The sequence below is a fragment of the Eptesicus fuscus genome, chromosome 19 (genome assembly GCF_027574615.1).
Source record: "Eptesicus fuscus isolate TK198812 chromosome 19, DD_ASM_mEF_20220401, whole genome shotgun sequence".
In the NCBI taxonomy this organism is placed as follows: domain Eukaryota; kingdom Metazoa; phylum Chordata; class Mammalia; order Chiroptera; family Vespertilionidae; genus Eptesicus; species Eptesicus fuscus.
The window spans coordinates 33,975,263-33,997,165 of record NC_072491.1 but is presented as its reverse complement, the minus strand read 5'-3'; the positions used below and the strand labels follow the sequence as shown (position 1 = coordinate 33,997,165).

The 21,903-nt window shown below is 39.9% G+C and overlaps 1 protein-coding gene across 1 annotated transcript in view; it reads right to left on the bottom strand.

Annotated features, from left to right (window-relative positions):
• The window catches only part of NKAIN3 (sodium/potassium transporting ATPase interacting 3), a 200,737-nt gene that overhangs the window by 8,073 nt on the left and 170,761 nt on the right, over positions 1 to 21,903 (bottom strand). The window contains exon 6 of the mRNA XM_054708753.1: positions 10,311 to 10,371. Coding sequence (XP_054564728.1) covers positions 10,311 to 10,371 — 61 coding nt within the window. The remainder of the gene's footprint in view (positions 1 to 10,310; positions 10,372 to 21,903) is intronic.

The window sequence follows — 21,903 nt, the reverse complement described above, 5'->3', positions numbered from 1 at the left end:
CCATGAAGAAAAAATGTGGACAAAACTGAAAGGCTATTAGGTATAATTTAGAATGATTTTACTTTGTACCTCATACAATTTAGGAGGAGAGAAATATGCTTTTACTTCTCCCCAACTTTATTTTCATGTTGGCATTCAATTATGTGAATACTCCCACATACATCACTTAGATTCCAGTTTCAAATATTGTTCCCAGGAAGAACACGAAATTAACTTTTTCTCTTGGTTAAGAAAGCACTTACTATAAAGTACATGAAAATGAGTATTCCATATATTCTTGGGTCCCAGTGGGCCTCTGGTTGGGGTGGGGTGGGGAGGGTGGCAGGATGGACTGGGCCAGTCAGAGGCAAGAGGATGGGCATACCAAGCAGGCTTCAATTTTCCACAGCTGACTCCAGGGAGCAATTACCTCCCTTCCTCTCTGGCCAGTTGTCCCAGCTGGCCCAGGTCCCCACCCAGAATCCCCCTCTGGGCTGAAGCCTGAAGAACAAGTGACTAGGGGACTGGGTCAGGCAGACAGAGTCTCTAGGCACCCTACCACCCACATACAGCCAGCACCAGCACACGCCTTTGACCTCAGTCTCTACTCTGCGTGCACGAGTCCAACTCTTGCCTGTAGATTTATGCTGATAGAAGACCTCCCCCACTTTCTGCACGCATGCCTTTCTCTCTGTCTTGTCTCCCTGTCTGGTCAAGAACTGTTTGCAAGAGAAGCAATATCTCAGTGTTTTGTATATACAACCACTCTTGTAGCCTTTGTTTGTTTGTTATTGTAGAAAAACAGATTCTTTATGTGCTTTGTAAGATTGACGCCTATATATATATACAGCTCTTGAGGATGTTATGCACTATTCTGTTATCTAAAAAGGCTGAACACCCATTTTATTGCCTGGTGTTATTTTAAAATGCTTCTGTTTTATTGTCTCACTTTACTTAAAATGCTTCATTATAACAGTGTGAGCATAAGCTATATATTAAGGAGAGCAGTTCACATTTTAAGGACTTACTAGTAATGATAAATCATCACTCCAAAAGTAGCCAGGGCGAGTATCCAAAATTTGTTACCTGTAGTTGCATCAGAAATCTGCTTAATTTGCATCAGGATATTAGAAGTAATTTTTAATTGATAAAATAAATAATATTCAAGAGATGGTTTTGCCTGGCAAAACCCAAGAAGATGGGATTGTCTGGAAAGTCAGAAGGGAAATTTTTCAAAGAGGGAGCAGTCAACAGTGACCAAAGCCATCAATTATAATGAAGCTCGATAATATCTAAGTGATTTTGACAATTAGGAGGTCATTGCTGGCCGCTGAGAGAGCATTTTCAGTGATAATATAGGACAGGAGGCCAGGCAGCAGCGGGCTGACAGCGAATGAGCGGTAAGAAAGTGAACACTAAGCCTGGACTACTTTATAGAAAGGTGATGGGATAAAGAAGACAAATTGGCAGTTATTAAAATAGTCACGGGGATGTAAAGTACAGAATAGAAACTATAGACAATAATCTATCTATCTAGCTAGCTATATAAAAGCCTACTTGACTGTTATGACTGGTTGCTATGACGTGCACTGACCACCAGGGGACAGACGCTCAATGCAGGAGCTGCCCCCTGGTGGTCAGTGTGCTCCCACAGCCAACCTCCCAAGGCGGGCCAATCTCCCATGGTCCCTCCCTCCCCCCCTGGCTGGCAGGCCCTGATCGGCCCATAGGGACTGGGCAAGATGGCCCCGATCAACCCAGATTGCCATACAGGTAGAAAGACCCCACCCGTGCATGAATTCGTGCATAAGGTCTCTAGTATTGTAGTAATTATGCCTGGTGTCAGATGGGTACTAGACTTATCAGGGTGATTGCCTTGTGAGTTATACAAATGTCTAGTCACTATGCTTTACACCTGAAATGAATACAATATTGTGTGTCAACGGTGATGGAAAAATAAAGATAATTATTCAACAAAAATGAAAAGTCTGAATGTGGAGGGAAGCAGCACGAGAGACAGGGAAGGTAAATGCATACCAGGGGAGCCTGGGTAATTTCTTTTAGTATGTGACTCTATTTATAAGGTGAGAAAAAAGATCTAGTGGGAGGGAGAAACTGGACAAGGAGAAGAGGGAAGAGAGAGAGAGAGAGAGAGAGAGAGAATAGTTAATGGAGCAACTATTGAAAGCCACAAAAGCCACATGTCAGAATGAAGGCCTACTCTAGGAAAAATTAAAAAAAATCATGGATAAATGAAGGTAGTTCTGATGGCTTGGGACTCATTTTCTTTGAGAAGAGTCTTAGGGTAGAGGAGGAAAGGGTACCAAGAACTACATCACCACTTTGGACTTCATGTCCCTAAAATGGGGGTATGGTCTCCAAAGTCTTTGAAATGAGGCTAGGAAAATCTAAGACTGTAGTGTTTGTTGTTGTTTTAAATAGGCTCTTTCACATTCTACGTTGGGATAACAGTATCTCACCATCACTATTGGGTCACAGTACAACCCCAGGGGAGCCTATAACCTTTGGTATAGGAGAAACCTGAGGCTCAGGGCAGTGAGGAGGTCTCCTAGAGAGTTGGGGGGCGGGAGTAGATCTCTTGTCCTCCAGCCTGCACTACCAGATGGGGCTGCAGAGGTGCTGGTTCCTACAAGACTGGCAGAGCCGCTCACCTTTCCCCCAGAGTTGTAAGGGAGCTACTGGGCTGTGGTTCTCCCGCCTCACTGAGCCCATCTGGAGAGATGATATCCTACTTTCCGAAGGAAAGCAAGGCCTCAGGCCTTCAGCTCCTGGGTTTAAAGAGGACGGCTGCAGTTTTAAGGGAACTGGAGGAGGCACTGACGAGAACCAAGAGAGAGGTTGGAAGGGCAGGGTGGCCAGCTTACATGTCACAGTGTGAAGTTGCCTCAGGGCCAGTGGATGCAGGCACATGCTTCTCTCCACATCAGTGGGCAGCACAGAGACAGATGTAGAGGATGAGAGGCTAATGTACCTGCTGTGGGGCTGGCAGAACTAGCCCAGTGGGAAGACAGAGAAGGGTAGGGGGGCGGTTGGGATAAAGGTATTGAATTTAGAATTAAAATGGAAACACAGGGGAGTTTGGCAGAACCCTGTCAGCTGCTCTGCCTGCTGGGCTCCTAAATCTTCCCACTAATAACCCAGAGTGAAACCATCGCACAGGATCCACATAAAATCCTCACAGCACATGTTTTCTTACTGTGCATTTCGGGTGCTGTGAGGCTGTGGATTTTTAAATTTGTTGCTCCCTCATAATCACATCTGGTCCCCAAATCCCGCATCTTCCATTCTGTACCATCTGGATGGCAGATCCTTCATTCTTCCTTCTCCACCGAAGGACACAGATCGCAGCTTGGGGCCGTTGGTCACAGTGATAACAGAGCTCCCCTCTGTCTGAAGCAGGGGCTAGAGAGAGCCAGGCAGGCCACTGTGCAGAGGGCTTGCTTTAGGGCTGAGGCAAGGCAGAGAGGTCAGATGTGTTGAAACAGCTGCCACCATTTACCATTTGTAAATGAATGAGGAAGAAAATGGGAGGCACTCGGTTGTACTTTGAGATAACCTCCCAGCCACAGGGACCTCATCCGCTGAGCTGAGTGCTTTTGGGATCCCCCTAACAGGTGATATGACTTGTAAATGGACCCAGAGCTAGATACTGGTAGAGTTAGGACCACCTTCATTTAAATCATTTCTAACACCCAGTTTCAAGTGAAAACAGAAAATTACCACCCCCCTTTTCTGTCAAAACAGGCAGGCCAGTTTGTAACCAATGAAAATTTTCAGGGAATTTAAGTGCACAAACCATTTATACTTTATTGTGAATTAATCAGATTTTTTTTGTGTGTGCAGTGCAGGGAATAGAACATTTAAATTTTCATAAGGTGTGAGGAAAAAGAGAGATAATGTAAAGACATGGGAGCATTTTCCCTACCATATGTTTTGTACAATAAACATTTACTGATGTCCTGTGCTGTTCCATATACTGAATCAGGTCCTGGGATCCTAGGTTGGTTGAGACATGAACCCTATCCTCTAGAGTGGGGCACCCTGTTAATGAAGAAACAAGTGAAGCAGGTTCAGAGGCATGTTTAGGCCTACTGAGCCATGCGGGGGAGGTGCCCTCAGGAAGACTGTTAAAGAACATATAGGACTTGTTAGTGACTTGAAGGGAGGTGAAGTTGTCTCATCTGGTGATTGACTAGATGAGGGAGAAGACGAGGAATATGCCCAAGGTTCTAGCTTGTGTGAGGCGTGATCATTCACATAAATGGAGCTAGAATATAGAAAAGGAAGAACTTTCTCACCCATCTCTACCGGTAGAAATCCTTCGCAGTTCATTTGTTTGAGATAACATCCCAGACACGGGGGACCTTATCCATTGAGCTGAATGCCTATGGGATTTCATAACAGGTGATATGACTTGTAAATGGGCACAGAGCTAAATGCTGGTAGAGCTAGGGCCACCTACAGTTTCTCTTCTAATGCTCGCTCATTATCTATTGTAGAGAGTGCCCATTTTGTCAGGAAATGGGCTACGCCCTGGGGATATCATGATGTAAAAATTACAATTGTGTTAAATGTCCCCAAGGGCAGTGTGCAATGAAAGCATATATTAATGTATATCACAGATACCCTCATCCAGCCTGGGGATTGAAGTGGTCAAATTGGGAAAGAGAGAGTCAAGCTGAGATCTGAAAGATGTATAAAGTTAGTGAGCCAACAGAAGGAGGAGGCCTGTCTGACAGAGCATGGTGTGAGGAGGTGTAGAAAAGATGCATAGACTTAGAAAAACAGATGTGGTTGGAGATGAGGAAGTGAGGAGAGTAGAAAAATATGGCTGTAGATAGTCCCTGGTCAGACTGAATTATAGGAGTCCTGGCTCAGTGAGATAGGCATTCATCTAGGCTCCCTTTCACTGTGAGTGTAGTGCTGACTTTGGAGCTGATTCTAGAAAAGGGGCTCTCTATCTTGCCCCTGTGAAGAGTCCCCATTTGGTTCATTGTTTTGGGTATTTGGGTGTTTATAATATTACTAGAGGCCCAGTGCATGAAATTCGTGCACTCAGAGGGGGGGGGGTCCCTCAGCTGGGCCTGTGCCCTCTCACAGTCTGGGAGCCCTCGGGAGATGTCCGTCTGATGGCTTAGTTCTGCTCCCCATGGTGCTGCCGCAGAGGCGGGAGGGGCTCCTGCCACCTCCACTGCACTAGCCAGCTGTGAGCCCAGCTTCTGGCTGAGTGGCGCTCCCTCTGTGGGAGCACACTGACCACCAGGGGGCAGCTCCTGCATTGAGTGTCTGCCCCTTGGTGGTCAGTGCGCATCATAGTGACCAGTCGTTCTGCTGTTAGGTCAATTTGCATATTAGCCTTTTATTATATAGGATTCTTGAGAAACTGTCTTGATAACCTACCAAAGGACTGGAAGGCTATCTCTGAATCATAACATTGTAGCTAGGATCCTATTCTGTGCTGCTCAACTTTCCCAGGTGTGGGTTGGCCAAAATCACCACCCTGTTGGGCCTGACTCTTTGACAGTGGGTCTGTCCCCTTGGCCATGTTTTGCACTTGGATTCACTCTGTGAATGCACCTAGTTTCCAAGTCCTGATCCCTCTGAGATGTCTTGTCCAGGAATCGACAGGCTCTTGCTCTGATGTGGTATATTGGAGGTTTAATTCATCTTCCTATATCTTGACATTCTAAATTACAAAAATCCCATCCAGTTATGTTTAAGAGATACAGGACCTCCATTTGCCAAAAACAAATATTTGTAAATGCATCCGTCATCTCACTAAATTCTAAACACAAGGCACAGTCATTTCATTAGATTTGAAAATCTTGGGATCTTGAAATACACTTTGAAAAATAAGTTGCTAAGCCAAGAGAATACATTTAACATATATACTCAACAAACATTTCTTAATTGGATGCTAAACACTTTTCTAGGCTCTATGGTTCTATCAGGGACCACAGTAAAGATCCTGCCCTCACAGATCTATTTTAATTGCCAGTACTTTTGTAGCTATTTGGTAGTCATCTTGGCAAATTAGGAGAAATGTTACAGATTCTATATCTAAACTGCGGTGAGGATAGTTACATGCAACTCACCAGATAGTTACCAAAAGAAATACTCTCTGAGAACCAGTAGACCAGGGGTCCTCAAACTTTTTAAACAGGGGGCCAGTTCACTGTCCCTCAGACCGTTGGAGGGCCGGACTATAGTTTAAAAAAAACAACTATGAACAAATTCCTATGGACACTGCACATATCTTATTTTGAAGTAAAAAAACAAAACGGCAAAAGCACCCGCATGTGGCCCGCGGGCCGTAGTTTGAGGACGCCTGCAGTAGACTTTTAATGGTTTATTGCACAAATACTATGACTCCTTTGAAATGTCGACTGTGACAGCAGTATCACGCCCACTTGAGTCTCATGCCTTTCTCCATCTTTGACTCAGAAAATTCTTCTGTTCCTCCACCCTTAAGTACGCAAATATTTCAAGGCTCACAAGACAACCAACCCGTTTTTTATTCTGAGGATCATCCAGCCCTTTGCTGCTTTCTCTCCTCCCCGTCCCACCAGGGTTACTCTACTGCTCTCTGTCTTCTCCATCCATTACAAAGTTAAATTCTTAGGAGGACATAGGGGTTATTTTTAGTCCCAAGTCACATCATTGCTATGGTAAATCACCTTATTCTTCTAAAAGGAACTCATGGGTAAAGAGGCAAACACATAAATACTAGCCTGCAGGAAGCTTCAAGGAGCAGTAGAGATATGGAATATTTTTCCAATAGTCACGCTTCCTTCCACTGAAAAATTCCCAAAAAGTAGACTAGAAAGGGTCAGATGGCTGCACAAAGAGCTACTTTGAGCTTTGCAATGCAAAATATTGAACTCACATGTGGGGATTAATTTTCTTTTTAAAACTGGTAGGGTTTTCAATATACTTTTCTCCCACCATTCAACATCTAAAACCCAGACTGGCCTTTGTGAGTCCAAACAGATGTCCTAGTTGTAATTGGCAAGCTGACATCATGCTAGCAACAGACCCTCTGAAATAGCCTGGCAATATTTATAACTGTACAAGTTAATACTCTTTTCAGCATCTTTTGCCTCACCTCCACATCTCCCTGAATTAAAACATTCTTTTTAGTAAATTTGACAAGATAGAACAAGCCCACAAGTTCATTTTCAGCAATACCGTAGATCTGTGGTCGGCAAACTGCGGCTCGTGAGCCACATGCGGCTCTTTGGCCCCTTGAGTGTGGCTCTTCCACAAAATACCACAGCCTGAGCGAGTCTATTTTGAAGAAGTGGCATTAGAAGAAGTTTAAGTTTAAAAGATTTGGCTCTCAAAAGAAATTTCAATCGTTGTACTGTTGATATTTGGCTCTGTTGACTAATGAGTTTGCCGACCACTGCCGTAGATGATTCACAAACAAGATGTTGACAGGTTTTTATGATTACACATTCCAAATATCCTGGTCTCACAAAAGTGCACATGGAGATTGATAGATATTTTAAAAAGAAATAAAGAAAAGATAAATAAGTAGATTTTTCATGAAAATGAATGATAGAAAGTATTGACCCCACCCATCAGCACTCTTCCTTTGGTGAGCTCTTCTCTTTGACCTGTAATCATGGTCTTTATAGGAAATAGCAAAAGAAGCTGAGAAGTAACTAAGAAGATAGGTGGCTGGAAATAAATGTTTCCTCAAGCATTTAGGACCTTTCAGAAATGTCCATCACTGAAATGTTAGTCCCATAGAAGCACTTAGCAGTGCAGAGGAGAAAAGCAGATAGCTGTTATTAATTTTCAGGCTGGCTGACAGCTTTCAGTCCAAGAGCAAGGCTTAACTTTGCATTCTGAATAATGCAGAGATTTTCATTAGTTGGAATAGGAAATGATAAATAATATATTGTCTGCCAAAATACTGTGACATTACATTATATATTTGCAGTTACCTTTCAGAATAAGCTTTCCAGAAGTGTACTTAGACAAATTGGAAAGCTAGCAGTATTGCTTTCTTATTTTATGTTTTACTTTTGGAAAAACAATTCAAAAGACACGTCTTCTTAGCTGTGGGCTGGTAAGGTCATATCCAAAGGGCAGATCATTATTGCACCTAAAAGCTAAGTGTTGGCACAAATTGTACTAGTCTATGAGATCATTGCAATTGGTTTCATAGATTTCTTTTTGCTCACATCTGCCTTCTGGAGACTCTGGGCAATTCAATTACAAGTGCACTTTTGATTCCTACTTCTATCAATAAAAAGAATATAAAATTACCCTTGCTTGAGAACGATCAGACTAAAAGGTTTGTGATTGCTTTTCACTGTCATCTCTCTTCCAGCAGATTATCATGTCAGGTTGGTCGAGGGCATATTTACTTTGTTTTGAGCACACAAGACTCAGTTTCTGACTCTAAGTATTATTTGAATTGATGGCAACACAACTACTATATCCAGATGTCTCTCGGTAACTTAATGCATGGCCCCAATAACAAACACCAGAATTAAACCGTTAATGGAAAAGGCTGCTAGCAGCTGCTTCAATCCCAGTTTGATGGGTATTAAAATAGCTGATTCAGAGATTTCTATAGAGAAACTTAAGCTAATTAAAGACACCAAAGTCGATGGAACTATAATATCTGCCAGCATCATACAATCTATATACACTCACATTAATTCTCTACCAGAAGGCTGATAGAAGGTCAAAAAACGTTTACTCAATTTAGATGAACCTTTTATTATGCATGTCATTTTGCATTTTCCAGGTTTACTTAAAAAATCACAGGCCTCAAAGAAAAGTCCTTTCTATATTTATTCTACTAGATAATAAAGACTTGATTATTCTGCCTTTTCACACTCAATAAGGCAGGACAGAGCATTCGCATTGTTTGAGAGCCTCAAACCAATTCAGTGAGAAAAAAAGAAAGAGGATTCTTTCACTTCCTACTCAAAAGTATCATCCGGGATTTAATTGAGATTTATCATTCAGTGCTTCAATTTCTGAAGTATTTATTCATCCCCAATTCTAATCATTTTCTTTTGATCCCTATTCCAGTTAAAACTGTTCATACTCAACCAGTTGTGTTTTGGCTGTGAGTTGGAGGCAGGCTGCTGACTTCTTATACATTAACATTGTCAGATTGTAGAATTAACTACTAAATGGAACTCCCAAGGATTGACTTTTTGACGTTCAACCTCATAGTGGGAAGTGTTGCCATTACAGCTGCACTTTTGAAATGTCAGAAACTTGCTGGCTCATCTAGCATTAAAAAATACCCCAAGGCAAGCATAAAAGATAAGATGCAGTTTGTTTGCATGTTTTCACTGCCTGATGAGTTTCTTCCCAGGGTCTAGTATTTATTCCATTTGGTCAAATAAATTGAGGTGAGAGCTTATTGCCAATTGGTTTCCAGTTTATGTATCATGCACTACCTCTGTTTGGTGGGGAGTATTCATCAGACCCCTTTGGAGTTGTGTTCTAGAAAGTTACATGGCTAGCTAGAAACTTACCCTCATTTTGTTAAAGAGTCAACTTTACAACTCAGACAGTAACTGCAATGATATAACCAAATCTCTGATATGGATGGGTATAATAATTATTAGTTGTAAATAAATTAAAATTTCCTTTGGTATTATGTGAGCCCATGACAGAGTTGTGCCAAGAAGTGCCTTATACATTAGCAGGTAGGTGTTTAAGAAATGCCAGTGGTTGACCTATGTTGCAAAATCTCTACCTATATAACTTTTCAGGCTGTATAGGGTTTTTATTTTCTTCTTTTTTGTGTGTGTTCCTGCTAAAATGTGATTGCTTAGCTTTTTCAGCATCTCTCATTTTGTTTTTTTACATTTTGCCTAGAAGGTTGTCATTTTTAGTTTTCTCAGTGCATTTTATATAGTTTATATACATATAGAGCTTGCTATAATGGGTATTGTTGTATTGATGTCATTGCTATTAGTCAGATTTCAAAATTCTGCAGCCAGCATACTTAACAGCGGTGATGGATAAAGCAACCCCGAATTTTCTAAGCATACTGTTTGGGTCTCTGATGAAAAGTTACTAAGACATGATGTGACAGCAATCTGTAGGCTTCTGTGTCTCTGGGAAGCTTCCCATACAACTTGGGTTGAGAGTTTCAATACTCAGTGCCATCTGATTTGAGTGCAGTTTGGCTTGTAAATGCTTGATTGTAACTTTATGATGGTGAGTTCAGTCATTTTCAATTCCAAATGGGAATGATTTCATAGCCCTGTAATGATTAGTTTTGGGAGCTATATCTCATCCAAAATCAACCCACAGGGAGATGTACTTACAGGTATCCTCTTCTTCCATGAAAATACTGATCACATAACAGGCATACACAAAACCAACCAACTGCAAAGGAGAGAAAAAAATACTTTAAGAATCTAATCCAAATGTCCATAATTAAAGAGCCTATATAATCCAATAGAGAAAGAATATATGGCAGTAACATCTATGAATCTGTAATAGGAAAAAAACCTTGGTTTTTAATAGCTGTGATTTTAAGGAGGTTTTTCATTTCTACTCAGCTTTAATAGCTTTCTAAAAAAAGTATACAAGAATGGGGAAAAAACCAATTTCTAGGTATTTCACTTAGATTTTGATTTGGGATTTATAGGTCTTATATTTTAAGATCACCACAGGTTATTCAGAACATATATTTTAAAGTTTTGACTATTTTTAGAGCAATCTGTAGCTGCACTCATTAATTATTACTACAACTATTTTAAGGTTTAATAACAAAAAAGGAATAAAATATATTAATGATAAATTAAACACTAATCATCTACTGAACCATTTAAAATGCTCAGAGAATGTAAATTCTATTTAAATGCCATGTTTTGTTAATTATATCATAATGAAATGCATTAACTTTCAGGTATTAGTAATAAAATAAAATAGATGAGATCATTTATACTTTGGACACTAGTAGTTAAAAGAATGAATGCAGGTGCTTTCTGGCTTTCTACATTGTGTTTTTCCCCCCACTTATATTGAGAAGACAATTTTTATTCTATGGAGCCAGTAACACTGAAATTCTTGGATGACAAAATTGTCATAGAATCTAGTTTAGTCTAAAATTACTTCGATAAATACTTTGATGAAAAAGAGATACCCATAGCTGCTATAGAGTCTGTCTTCTTGCCTTTCTCTCCATTGTTAAAGTCTGTTCCTCCTTCTCCTTATAAATAAAATAGCATTGGGAAGGAAATTTTTCTGATAGTCCCAGTATCAAAGGCTGAATGCAAAGAATAATGTAACTGCCCAGATAGATGAGGACTTTGAACTCATAACCAGCTTTAGACTGTCTAGACAGTGGTCGGCAAACTCATTAGTCAACAGAGCCAAATATCAACAGTACAACGATTGAAATTTCTTTTGAGAGCCAAATTTTTTAAACTTAAACTTCTTCTAATGCCACTTCTTCAAAATAGACTCGCCCAGGCCGTGGTATTTTGTGGAAGAGCCACACTCAAGGGGCCAAAGAGCCGCATGTGGCTCGCGAGCTGCAGTTTGCCGACCATTTGTCTAGACAAAGGCCAAGAAATCTCTCAGAGGGCGAAAGGTTAGAGTGGGAAGAACTTATATAGAGAGACTTGCCAGAGCACTGAAAGGTCCTCTCACCCCAAGGCGTGCCTTTTCTCATCAAAACCAAGTGAGGGGGTATTTCAGAGAAACAGAAACATGGGGAGCTTGACAAGTTTCTTATACTTTGGGGAACACAGGTGCTTGGCACTTAATCCACACTTGAAGAAGTCAAAAGTTGAAAGGCTGTGGCTAAGTGTGCTTTTGGTGACAGAGTGTGCAGACATAGGGCTGAGCAGGCATGGCCGGTCAGGTGTATGCATGCCCTTAGCCTGGCAGGTAAAGCCTTTTGGAGAGAGCTGGCTGTGCAGGTGGCCTCAGAAGACCGATACTACTTAGTATACAGAAGATGCGTAAGAATGTCAAGTGGCCAGCTAGAGAGGCCAATCATCCAGAGAACCAAGTGAGGATCCTAAAGAACGGCTGAGGTGGGTTTTGAAGAACCCACAGAAGCACCTACAAAAGGAAGAGCTGCAATTGGAATCTGTTACATCCAGGGAGCACCTCCTGCTGGGTTACAACTGAACCAGCCATGTAAGACCTGTTCCTTATTTCTTCTCCATGAGTCCTCCTTTCACTCCATCTCTGGCACAACCCAACAGAGAGAAGTGAAGTGAGAAGAGAGAAAAACAGTGAGGGGTCCCTTTCACACTGATGATCTTCAAGTTGAGGTCAGACCCAGGCTGAGGAGGAGAGTTTAAGTAGAGGAGAGTTTGCACTGGCTGGGGCTGAACTTTTTTTAAAAAAAAATGAGGTAAAATTGGAATACAATATAAGTTTTAGGTGTACAATATTATCATTAGACATCTGTATACTCTACAAATGATCATCAGCAAAAGTCCAGTCACCATCCAACACCATATAATTGACCCCTTTACCCATTTCACCCTCCTGCAAAGTCCCTCCCTCTGGTAACCACCAATTTGTCCTCTGTATCTAAGAATTTTTTGTTCTGTTTTATTTTTTTAGATTCCACGTATGAATAAAGAAATATATTTGTCTTTCTCCTTCTGACTTATTTCACTTAGCATAATATTCTTGCTGTCCATCCATATTGCTGCACTGGCAAGATTTCATTCTTTTTTGTGACTGAGTAATATTACATCTATCTATCTATCTATCTATCTATCTATCTATCTATCTATCTATCTATCTATCTCAGCTTCTTTATCCATTCATCCATCAATGGACACAGGTTGTATCCATATCTTGGGTATTGTAAATAATCCTACAATGAATTTGGGAATTAGTGTTATCATATTAGTGCTATCAAATTAGTGTTATCATATTCTTTGGATAAATACCCAGAGTGAAATAGCTGGATCATATGATAGTTCTATTTTTACTTTTTGGAGAAATCTCCATATTGTTTTCCATAGTGTCTGTACCAATTTACACTCCTATCAACAGTGTATGAAGGTTCCCTTTTCTCTAAATCCTTTGCAACATCTTTTGCTATTGTTGTTAATACTTATCCGAGGATATTTTTCCATTGACTTTTAGAGAGAGTGGAAGGGAGAGGATGAGACACAGAGAGAGAAACATTGATGTGAGAGAGACATATTGATTTGTTGCCTCCGCAGGCGTCTCAACCAGGGGCCGGGGATTAAGCATGCAACCAAGGTATGTGCCCTTGACCGGAATTGAACTCTGGTCCCTTCAGTCCACAAGCCGACACTCTATTCACTAAGCCAAACCATCTAGGGCCTATGCAACATTTTTCTTTCTTATCTTTTTGATATTATGGGCTGGGCCTTTTAATATCTACAGGGGACCAAAAGAGCTATAAGTTCTGCCTGAAATGTCATACAAAGAGTGAGACAGACCGATGGCCAGAAACTGTACTTGAAGGGGTAGTGGGAAAAAGAATAAAGTGCCTTTTAATTGTATTCTACCAATTCCAGCTCATTCAATAAACCAGTTGCATGCAGAAGAAAGAAATGGCCTACAATCCTATTACTAAAAACTTCCAAATGAATTTTCTTCCAATTATTTTTCTCATAGTTGCTACATGCCATGGTTATAGTCTTCTGACCCACATTAATACTTTTCATAAGCTAAATTATTACTAACCACATATATTAGCATAATTTATATATATGATAATGTATTTAAGTAACCTCCTATTATTGAACATTGTTTTCATTATAAGTACTATTATGATGAATATTAATACTTTTTCCATATTTTGGATTATCTGATTCTAAGAAGTGCCATAAATAACACATTTTATCCTACTATAGCAGTGAATGATAATGCTTGCTTTGTCATACCCTTAAAAATATAGCCAATATAATACACAAATTACATCTCTTCATTTATTTAATTTACAATAGTTTTATTCATCTGAAACATTTTCATATTTTATTAGCCATTTATATTTTTTCTTTTCCAAATTATTTGCAGGAGTCCTTTACCCGCTTATTAACTTGCTGTTGTTTTCATTATTTATGTGAGATCTTAATGGGTTGTATATACTAAGTTTTTCTTTATGTCAGCAAGTGATAGTGATGACTTCATAATTGTGGGGTATTTTTTTTAGTAAATCATATATTGAAAGACAACTGCCAATTAATAACTTTCTATTTTCTTGGCGGGCTCTCTTTTAGGTAGGTGTCTGTGTGTGTGTGTGTGTGTGTGTGTGTGTGTGTGTGTGTAACTCAAGAACTTTCTACTGATGCTGTTCAAATTATCACAAACATGTGGGTTAAAATCAACACAAATTTATTATCCTATACCCTATAATTCTGGAGATCAGAGGTCTAAAATGGGTCTCTTTTAACTAAAACAAAGTCAGCATGGCTGCAATCTTTCTGGAAAATCTGGCAACATCTTTTTGCATGTGTATGCCCTCCTTTGGAAAACTTGCTTGGGGTATGACCCTTTGCTTGGAAAACAGTTCAAGAAGTTCAGGTAACATCAGTTCTAGTGACACAAATATAGACAAATCAGATATCTTTTGAACCCTAAGAGCTAGAGTAGGGACAATCAAACAGATCACGTGTCTCCTCCTATCCAGTGTGACTGAGATGACTGATACTTTGGGTCTCTTCCAGTTGCTTTGCAAAGAGAAGAGTGGTAGCAAAATGGATTGAATCATATTATAACAGAAAAAGTTTTGAACTAGTTTTGTTACTTTTGTTACAGACTGACATTTAGATGCTGCACTGTGTATTTTATCTTGGAAGTTGCTTACTGAATAGTTAGCCCAGAGTTGCTCAATAGCTTTTGTATTCCAATAATTGTTTTCCCACAGCCAACTCAGGAAAGTGAAATTTCACAAGTCATTATCTTTTTCATTTCTATCAGTGGGAGGTAGGTAAAGGTGAATCAAATATTTTGATTGAGTGCTATAGGACTTTTCTCATAGAAATCCAGGTCCTTCAAGATAGCTCAGTACTGTAATGAACATTATTTTTCTACTTTCCTAATAGAGTATATACTTCTTTAGAAAAAAATATAGCACTTCTACCTGCACCTTTATGTTGATTTAAAGTAAGAAAAATTGTTTTGTCTTCATTGATATTGTTTGAGATGACAATGATGTCTGAAGTATATATTAGCATATTATTAGTCTCTTTGACAGGGGATGTATTTTGTGTCTTCTAACATTAGCTCATTCTATTTGGCATGCTTGGCCCATCAGCATTTACTGGTTGGTTCATTGGCATTTACTGGAAGAAAGGCCAGAGGATTGATGAGAAGGCCCCTGGAGAGCAAACTCAGTGAACGTAATGCTGAAACACTGTTTTCACATGTCAATATGTAGAGTTGATTTGATGGGGTTGAAAAAATTCCATCCTGATAAAAAAATTTTGACCTACAACAAAATCTACCCCACCGATCTTTGGTTTGCCTTCTAGCTTTATAAGAGGCCTGGAAAATATTAACTGCTAATGGCTGTACCATAAATTACTTTGTTACATATTTATACACTCAAGGATACAAATCTAAGAACCCTCTAAGAAATCTTTATAAAATAAAATAAATTTTTATTTTTTTAGGAGACTTCTTAGTAATCTCAATGCAAGTTCCCTTCCAGGCTAAAAAGAAAGGGGTTGACCAGTTGGCTAACTTAAGAAAAAAGCAAGTCCTGATTTCATCATTTGAGTAAGTGCAGTGGTAGGGTTAGGACAAGACATTGAGCATGTTAGAAGGGTTGCATAAGATGACGATCATAGAAGTACTTTTAAAAATATATATATTTTATTGATTTTTACAGAGAGGAAGGGAGAAGGGTAGAGAGTTAGAAACATCAATGAGAGAGAAACATCGATCAGCTGCCTCCTGCACACCCCCTACTGGGGATGCACCTGTGACCAAGATACAGGACCTTGACAGGAATCGAACCTGGGACCTTTCAGTCCTCAGGCCCACACTCTATCCACTGAGCCAACCCGATTAGGGCCATAGAAGTACTTTTATAAAGGCAAAGAAGAGCAAACTCATTAAAAATGCATTTTTAAAAATATGTTTTTACTTATGTTACTTATTTTTCCCTGTAGTTTTAGGGCCATGGATTATTCTAAAAATATTGGGTTACTGTGTTTTCTGAAAAAAAAAACTCATCATCTATGTATTAAATAACTGGTCAATATATTTATTTATCCCTTTCCAAATAATTCTTTTGACTGACAGAAGGTAAGATCAAGTTTTTAATAATAATGGCAGCACACTATCCTTCCTTATTTTGTGAATAAATATATATTTTTGCTAATGAAATGTGAGAACACCCAGTTTTAAAAGAACAGAGCAATGCATAGTAACAGAAAATTTATCAGACTCAATTGTTCACTAATGGGCTTTAGTACTATCTTGATAGATGACTAGAAAGGAATTTGGGCTAGATAATTGAAATAGACGACACCATTAGCTGGAAACATAAGAGAAAGACATGCCATAGTAGAAATATTAGATCACTCTCTAGGCCCTCAAAAAAAATTTGCCAGCCATAATCTCAATAGTATAACACACAAATTAATTAAAATATCCTTTTACTTTTGATTTATTGACGGGTACACTAATAAAGTATTTATCCCCCAAATTACTTTAGCTATCAAGATTAACCAAAGTTCTGTTTAATTAATAATGTTATTCTCATGAGAACCTGTTTAGACATCATGTTAATCACCAATTTGTAGTTGGCTGACTGTTGTGTTGTGTTCTTGGTTTCCTATAATATGAATTGAAATACTCCCTGTGGCTTTCTGCATATTTCCAAGAAATGTAATATAATGCACTCTTGCTAAGAGCAAGGGCACACAAAATAACAAATAACATCAGGATAATAATCTTGATTATTTCTGCTTTTAATAAAGTTTTGAAAGTCATTTATTTTAAAGATAGTGTTTTTCTCCTCCATTACAACCATCTATCTCTACAGTTATAACATTCAATTTTTCTCTGCATTGTAATTTCTGACTGTATAAATTCTATCTTTTTGATATAGTAAATGAATGTAAATGACATAAGAGTAGATTCTGACACCACTTTTTGTATAGGGATTGATTAGATTTTGCAAATAGGATTTGTATAGGAGATTGATTTGTTTGGCCTGCAGACCTCCTATAAGGCTTGGCAGGCTCAGGTTTCACACTTGTAGTTACAAGGACGCAGACTATTGGCTGTGTGTCATACTAATTGTAAGCTTTGGTAAGAATGAATCAAAGACATGAGTCATCTCTAAAAGCGTCTTTAAGGGGTAACTTCTAGGTGAACAGTTGATGAGGAAAGCTCGTTCAGGTCTAGCCTTAGGGTGAGAGAACTGCTGAGTTTGAGGGAAGCCTAAAGGAATAAAAACAAGTACTTTCCTAAATTTCTCAGCATTCACACCAACATTCAAACCCTGAAGCTTAAGAGAACCCATAAGGAATGGCAGAAGTTTCTCTGTTCAACACACAGATTCCAAAATGCTTTTAGTTAATTTTCCCTCAAATTCAAAATGACTCTATAAAATGTCTTGGCCAAAGCTGCCTATGGGAGGCAGGCAGAGGCAGGCACACTTGGTTCTGTGGAGAACTTCCTTCCTGGGAAAATCATTAAGTTTAACATCTGTGAAAAGAAAGCTTCTGTGGGTAATTTATCTGGGTTAAGATGCTAAACTTCTTATAAAAGGAAACATAGCTACCCAATGTCAAGAACTGGGCATGATTTGGGATTTCACGTTTATACGCTAACAAATTAGCTTGTTACTTTCAGGGTTAGAGACAAAAGACCATCAGCACAGCGGCCAGCACATGACGGACCCCTGAACACACTGTGGGTTGTGTTACAGGAGGGAACACTGAGCTTCCTTTACAGCAAGAAAAGCAAGCCCACTCTTTGCCAGGGGTGGGGTGAGGCGGCGGGGGCGGGGGGGGAAGTTATCTCATCCCTAAAGATTGTTTGCTAGAAACACAACCCCCAACAATTGCTCAGGTAAAGAGCAATTATAAATTTATAAGCTATTAGTGTACCTATAGGTGGTATTTAAAGTCATATGACTGGATTAGATCACTAAGGAAGTAAATTAAGTCAGAGAAGGGACTCAGGATGAAGTTCTAAAACATTATGACATTTAGGGGTTGGAGAGAAGTCAACACACCAGCAAAAGAGAGTGAAAAGGACTGACCAGAGAGGTATAGGCTACAGAAAGTGAGAGCAATCAGCTGTGTCCAAGGCCTCTGATGGGTCAAGGACAATGAGCACTAAGCACATACCATTGGATCGGGTAACGTGGGTGACATGGACATGGGTGACCTGGATGGGAGTTGTTTTGGTGGAGGGTGGAGCCAAAATCTGATCAAAGTGGGTTCAAGAGAAAATAGGATTTCAACAACTCTTTCAAGGAGAGTTGCCGGAAAGGATAGCAGCTGGAGAGAGACGAGAGGTCAATGAGGTTATTGTATGTTCTTGCTTTTGGTTTAAGGTGGGCATTGCTACAACATGTTTGCTCTTCCTTAAGCCATGATTCATGATTTGGGGTAATGGAGAACGAAGATTATTTTGTCTGTCTAAGCACATAGGAACTTTGAATCTACTCTCAAGCCCTCAGTAGTCCTGCCTCAATCTGGCTTTTTGGCTTTTCCTCCATCATTTTCTGCCACGACCCTGTGCTCCAGCTCCCTGAGCTCCCCCTTTTCTCTGCTTGCCCAAGACCCACTCACCCATTCTCACATCTCTGCTTGCACAAGCCTTCTCGCCTTTTTAAGCCCTGTTGTCAATGTCACTTTTTTTTTTTAAACCTCTCCAGTGGCCATACCACTAGTCTAAACTGTCCCAGCACTTTATATCTCTAATGGCAGTCCCAGTATTGCTCCGTGTGCATTTCCTATCTCCAGGCAGGCCGTAAAGGCAGGAAACCTTTGAGAGAGTGCAGAGAAAGACCACATCCTCTAAGAGTCCTGCCCTGGTTCCTTTAAGACGGGGATCTGCTCCTTCCCTGACTTTGGCACAGCCTCACATTCCCTTATTAAGGCACATTCCACATGATTACACCCATTTGTTTGGACCTATGTCTCCACCACCACACTGTTTCAAGGTAAGAACTTTATCTCAACTCAACTTGGCATTTCTGACACTCAGCACTTTGCCTGGTACAAAGAAGGCACTCATTAAATGTTTTTGAATGAATAAATGATGAGAAGCAATGTATTTCAAAGTATAAGAGGAAAACCAGTACAGCTGGAATAAAGTAGATGAATTTCAGAATTTTAGTATATTAGCAACCCTGAAATTCCTACATGGGTCACTGTGTCACTCAGTTAAAATAAAAGCCAGCTCTGCTCATGTGCAGCAGTAGCTACTGTTGTAATGTGATAAGCATGATAAGATTTTTCTGCTTTGCTTTGATACTGTTTAGGTCATGCAATAAACTTGAGAACAGGTCAATGATTATGCCATCTTAGACAGATGGAGGAAATATAAACAAGTAGAAATAAAGAAATATTAGGGTATTTTCACTTATGCATTAACTATTGGTTGGGTTTACATGAACCCAAACATTTGAAGTGCTTTAAAAATAGCTACATGTATACCCAAACACACACATTGCTTCCTTCACTAGGGATGTGATGGAGTAAGACTTTTCAGCTACTTTATTGAAGTGATACAGTGGTTTTCACAAAGAATTGTAGTCTTCTTACTCTCACAGCAAGCTTGAATTTAGCATGCCCTCTTGTCATGTCAGGATGACAGACAACAAAAGGTCCAGACACATAACACCTGGTTAGTAATTTGAGAATCTCCTGACTCTTTCTTCTAGAAGGCTTTGTGCAATGGCGCACACTCAATTTTGGATTGGAATCTTTCTTGGAAGTTACAGAAAAGTCTGAGACTAAAGAACAAGCAGCAGGTGGACAGTCTCATCTCACAGGGCTCTGTGGACACATTTCTTTCTCTGTGGCTCTCAGGAGGGCCTTTTCACACAACTGTCACCCATGCCCATCTGTTTTCTCTTTCTTGCTCAGCAAAACAGAAGTCTAGGATCTTAGGACCCTCTGGGGAAGACATCCTAAGAGGAATTGGCTTTTTAGTTATTTGGATCACCCTGGGAAGAGTGTGAATCCTAGTAAGCCTTAACCTATTTGTTTTTAATCAAGCAGCTCATACTCCTCCTTCAGGAATTCCAGAATTAGAGTTATGTCTGTTTGTGGAAGTGTCCTATGCCAAGTGAAGCCTGAAATTATTTGAAGACATTTGGATCAATCTCTTCTTGAGTCCCACTGGCATCCTAAGCTCCAAATTAATCAATGAATATGGAAATAAGTTGTTTTCTCCACGATGACCATAAAAATGTACAACACCATCCCATTTAGTCAGGCTTTGGGGATTTATTGTCCTTACGTGTAAGGAAAGCACTGTGTAGACAGTCAAAATGGAAAAAGAATGGTTTGCTGGATTCTACCAAGGAAGATAAGCTTTTTAATGATATTCATTTAGGATGCAGACACTCTGCACAAGCCAGCTCAGCAATACCACAGGGGACACAAATGTTACTCTGACTCACAAAGAAGGTTGCTCTCAGATAATGCATTTCTGGTGGCAAGGTGTTGAGGAATAACAGCATTGTTCAAAAATAAAAAGAATAAAAGTGCCTCTTTAAGTAGATCATCTGGGACTTTTCTCAGTGTCCACTGCCAAATTCAATAATACTTCAATGGTATCATGTGAATAGCTAGGTAGGGTCACGGAACCTGAGTGTTATGAGGTAATTTGAAGTATCATATTTTTTCTTAAGAAAAATTTCATTTAGCTTTTACCTACTTTACAATTCTAAGTAAATTAAAACAGAACCTGTAAATGTGTGAGGTTAACCTAACTGTAGTTTGGGAATAAAGAGTTGTTTTTATGATAGTCTCAGGATGTGATGGGTAAGGTCTTGGGTGAACATACATGTCTTTGTGTTTATGAGGACGTGTAAATAAGCAGGTTACATAGAGCTCTTCCTCCTCCATACCTGACCCTTTAAATGGTGTCCGGCCCAGGAAACTGGAGTGAAAGCTGGGCGTGCCCAGCAGCCCTCTGCCTATGTCCATTCCCACTGGCCTCAGACTTCCTTGTTCCCATCTTGAGCTGTCGACTTCACTCTCTGGCAGCTCACACCTCTTGTGTTTATGATTCATTTTGGAATCTGCTCTCTGCATATAATAGCAGATGGACTCTTTTTGTGACCCTTCCATGTTGGGCACACTCAGTGTCTCAGGAGAGACATTTCTGCCAATATTTCCTCAAATCCAGCTTGCCACTGGGCCATATAACGCAACAGTGGGATCTTCATCTCCAAATTCTATGTGTTAGAACTGAGGTCCCAGAGAACCCATTGGAAGGCAGTGGATGGCAGAGCAGTCATGCTCCAAGCCCCCTGCCTAGGCAGCCAGGCACTGCCCCATGGGCATGCAAATCCACATATATATCCATTGCCTATCTGCTTGTCACTGAGGAGCTGGCTGAGCCAATAATCAAGCTTTTGAGGGGACATTTTTGAATGACAATGTCTAGGGCCCTGACTATTGTGGGACCTGCTCTTACCATTCAGTGACAGTCATGTAGCCTCAGTAGACTCCTCAGCCCCTTATTGCAGATGAAGCTGTATGTGGATACACAGAGTTCGATGATCTCAGGAGAACCCAAGAGAAAGAGAGGCATTCCTCTGCTCATATGTGTCTGTGGAATATGAGAGAATGCATTTTGCAATATAGAAGTCCTCTTCTCTGTAATTAAATGGGGTTTTCATAGGCTTCTTAATTTGTTTGAGGAATGCATTTGATCCACCTAGTGAAGTATGGCAGATGCTATGATCCATTTGGTTGAATTAGCAAA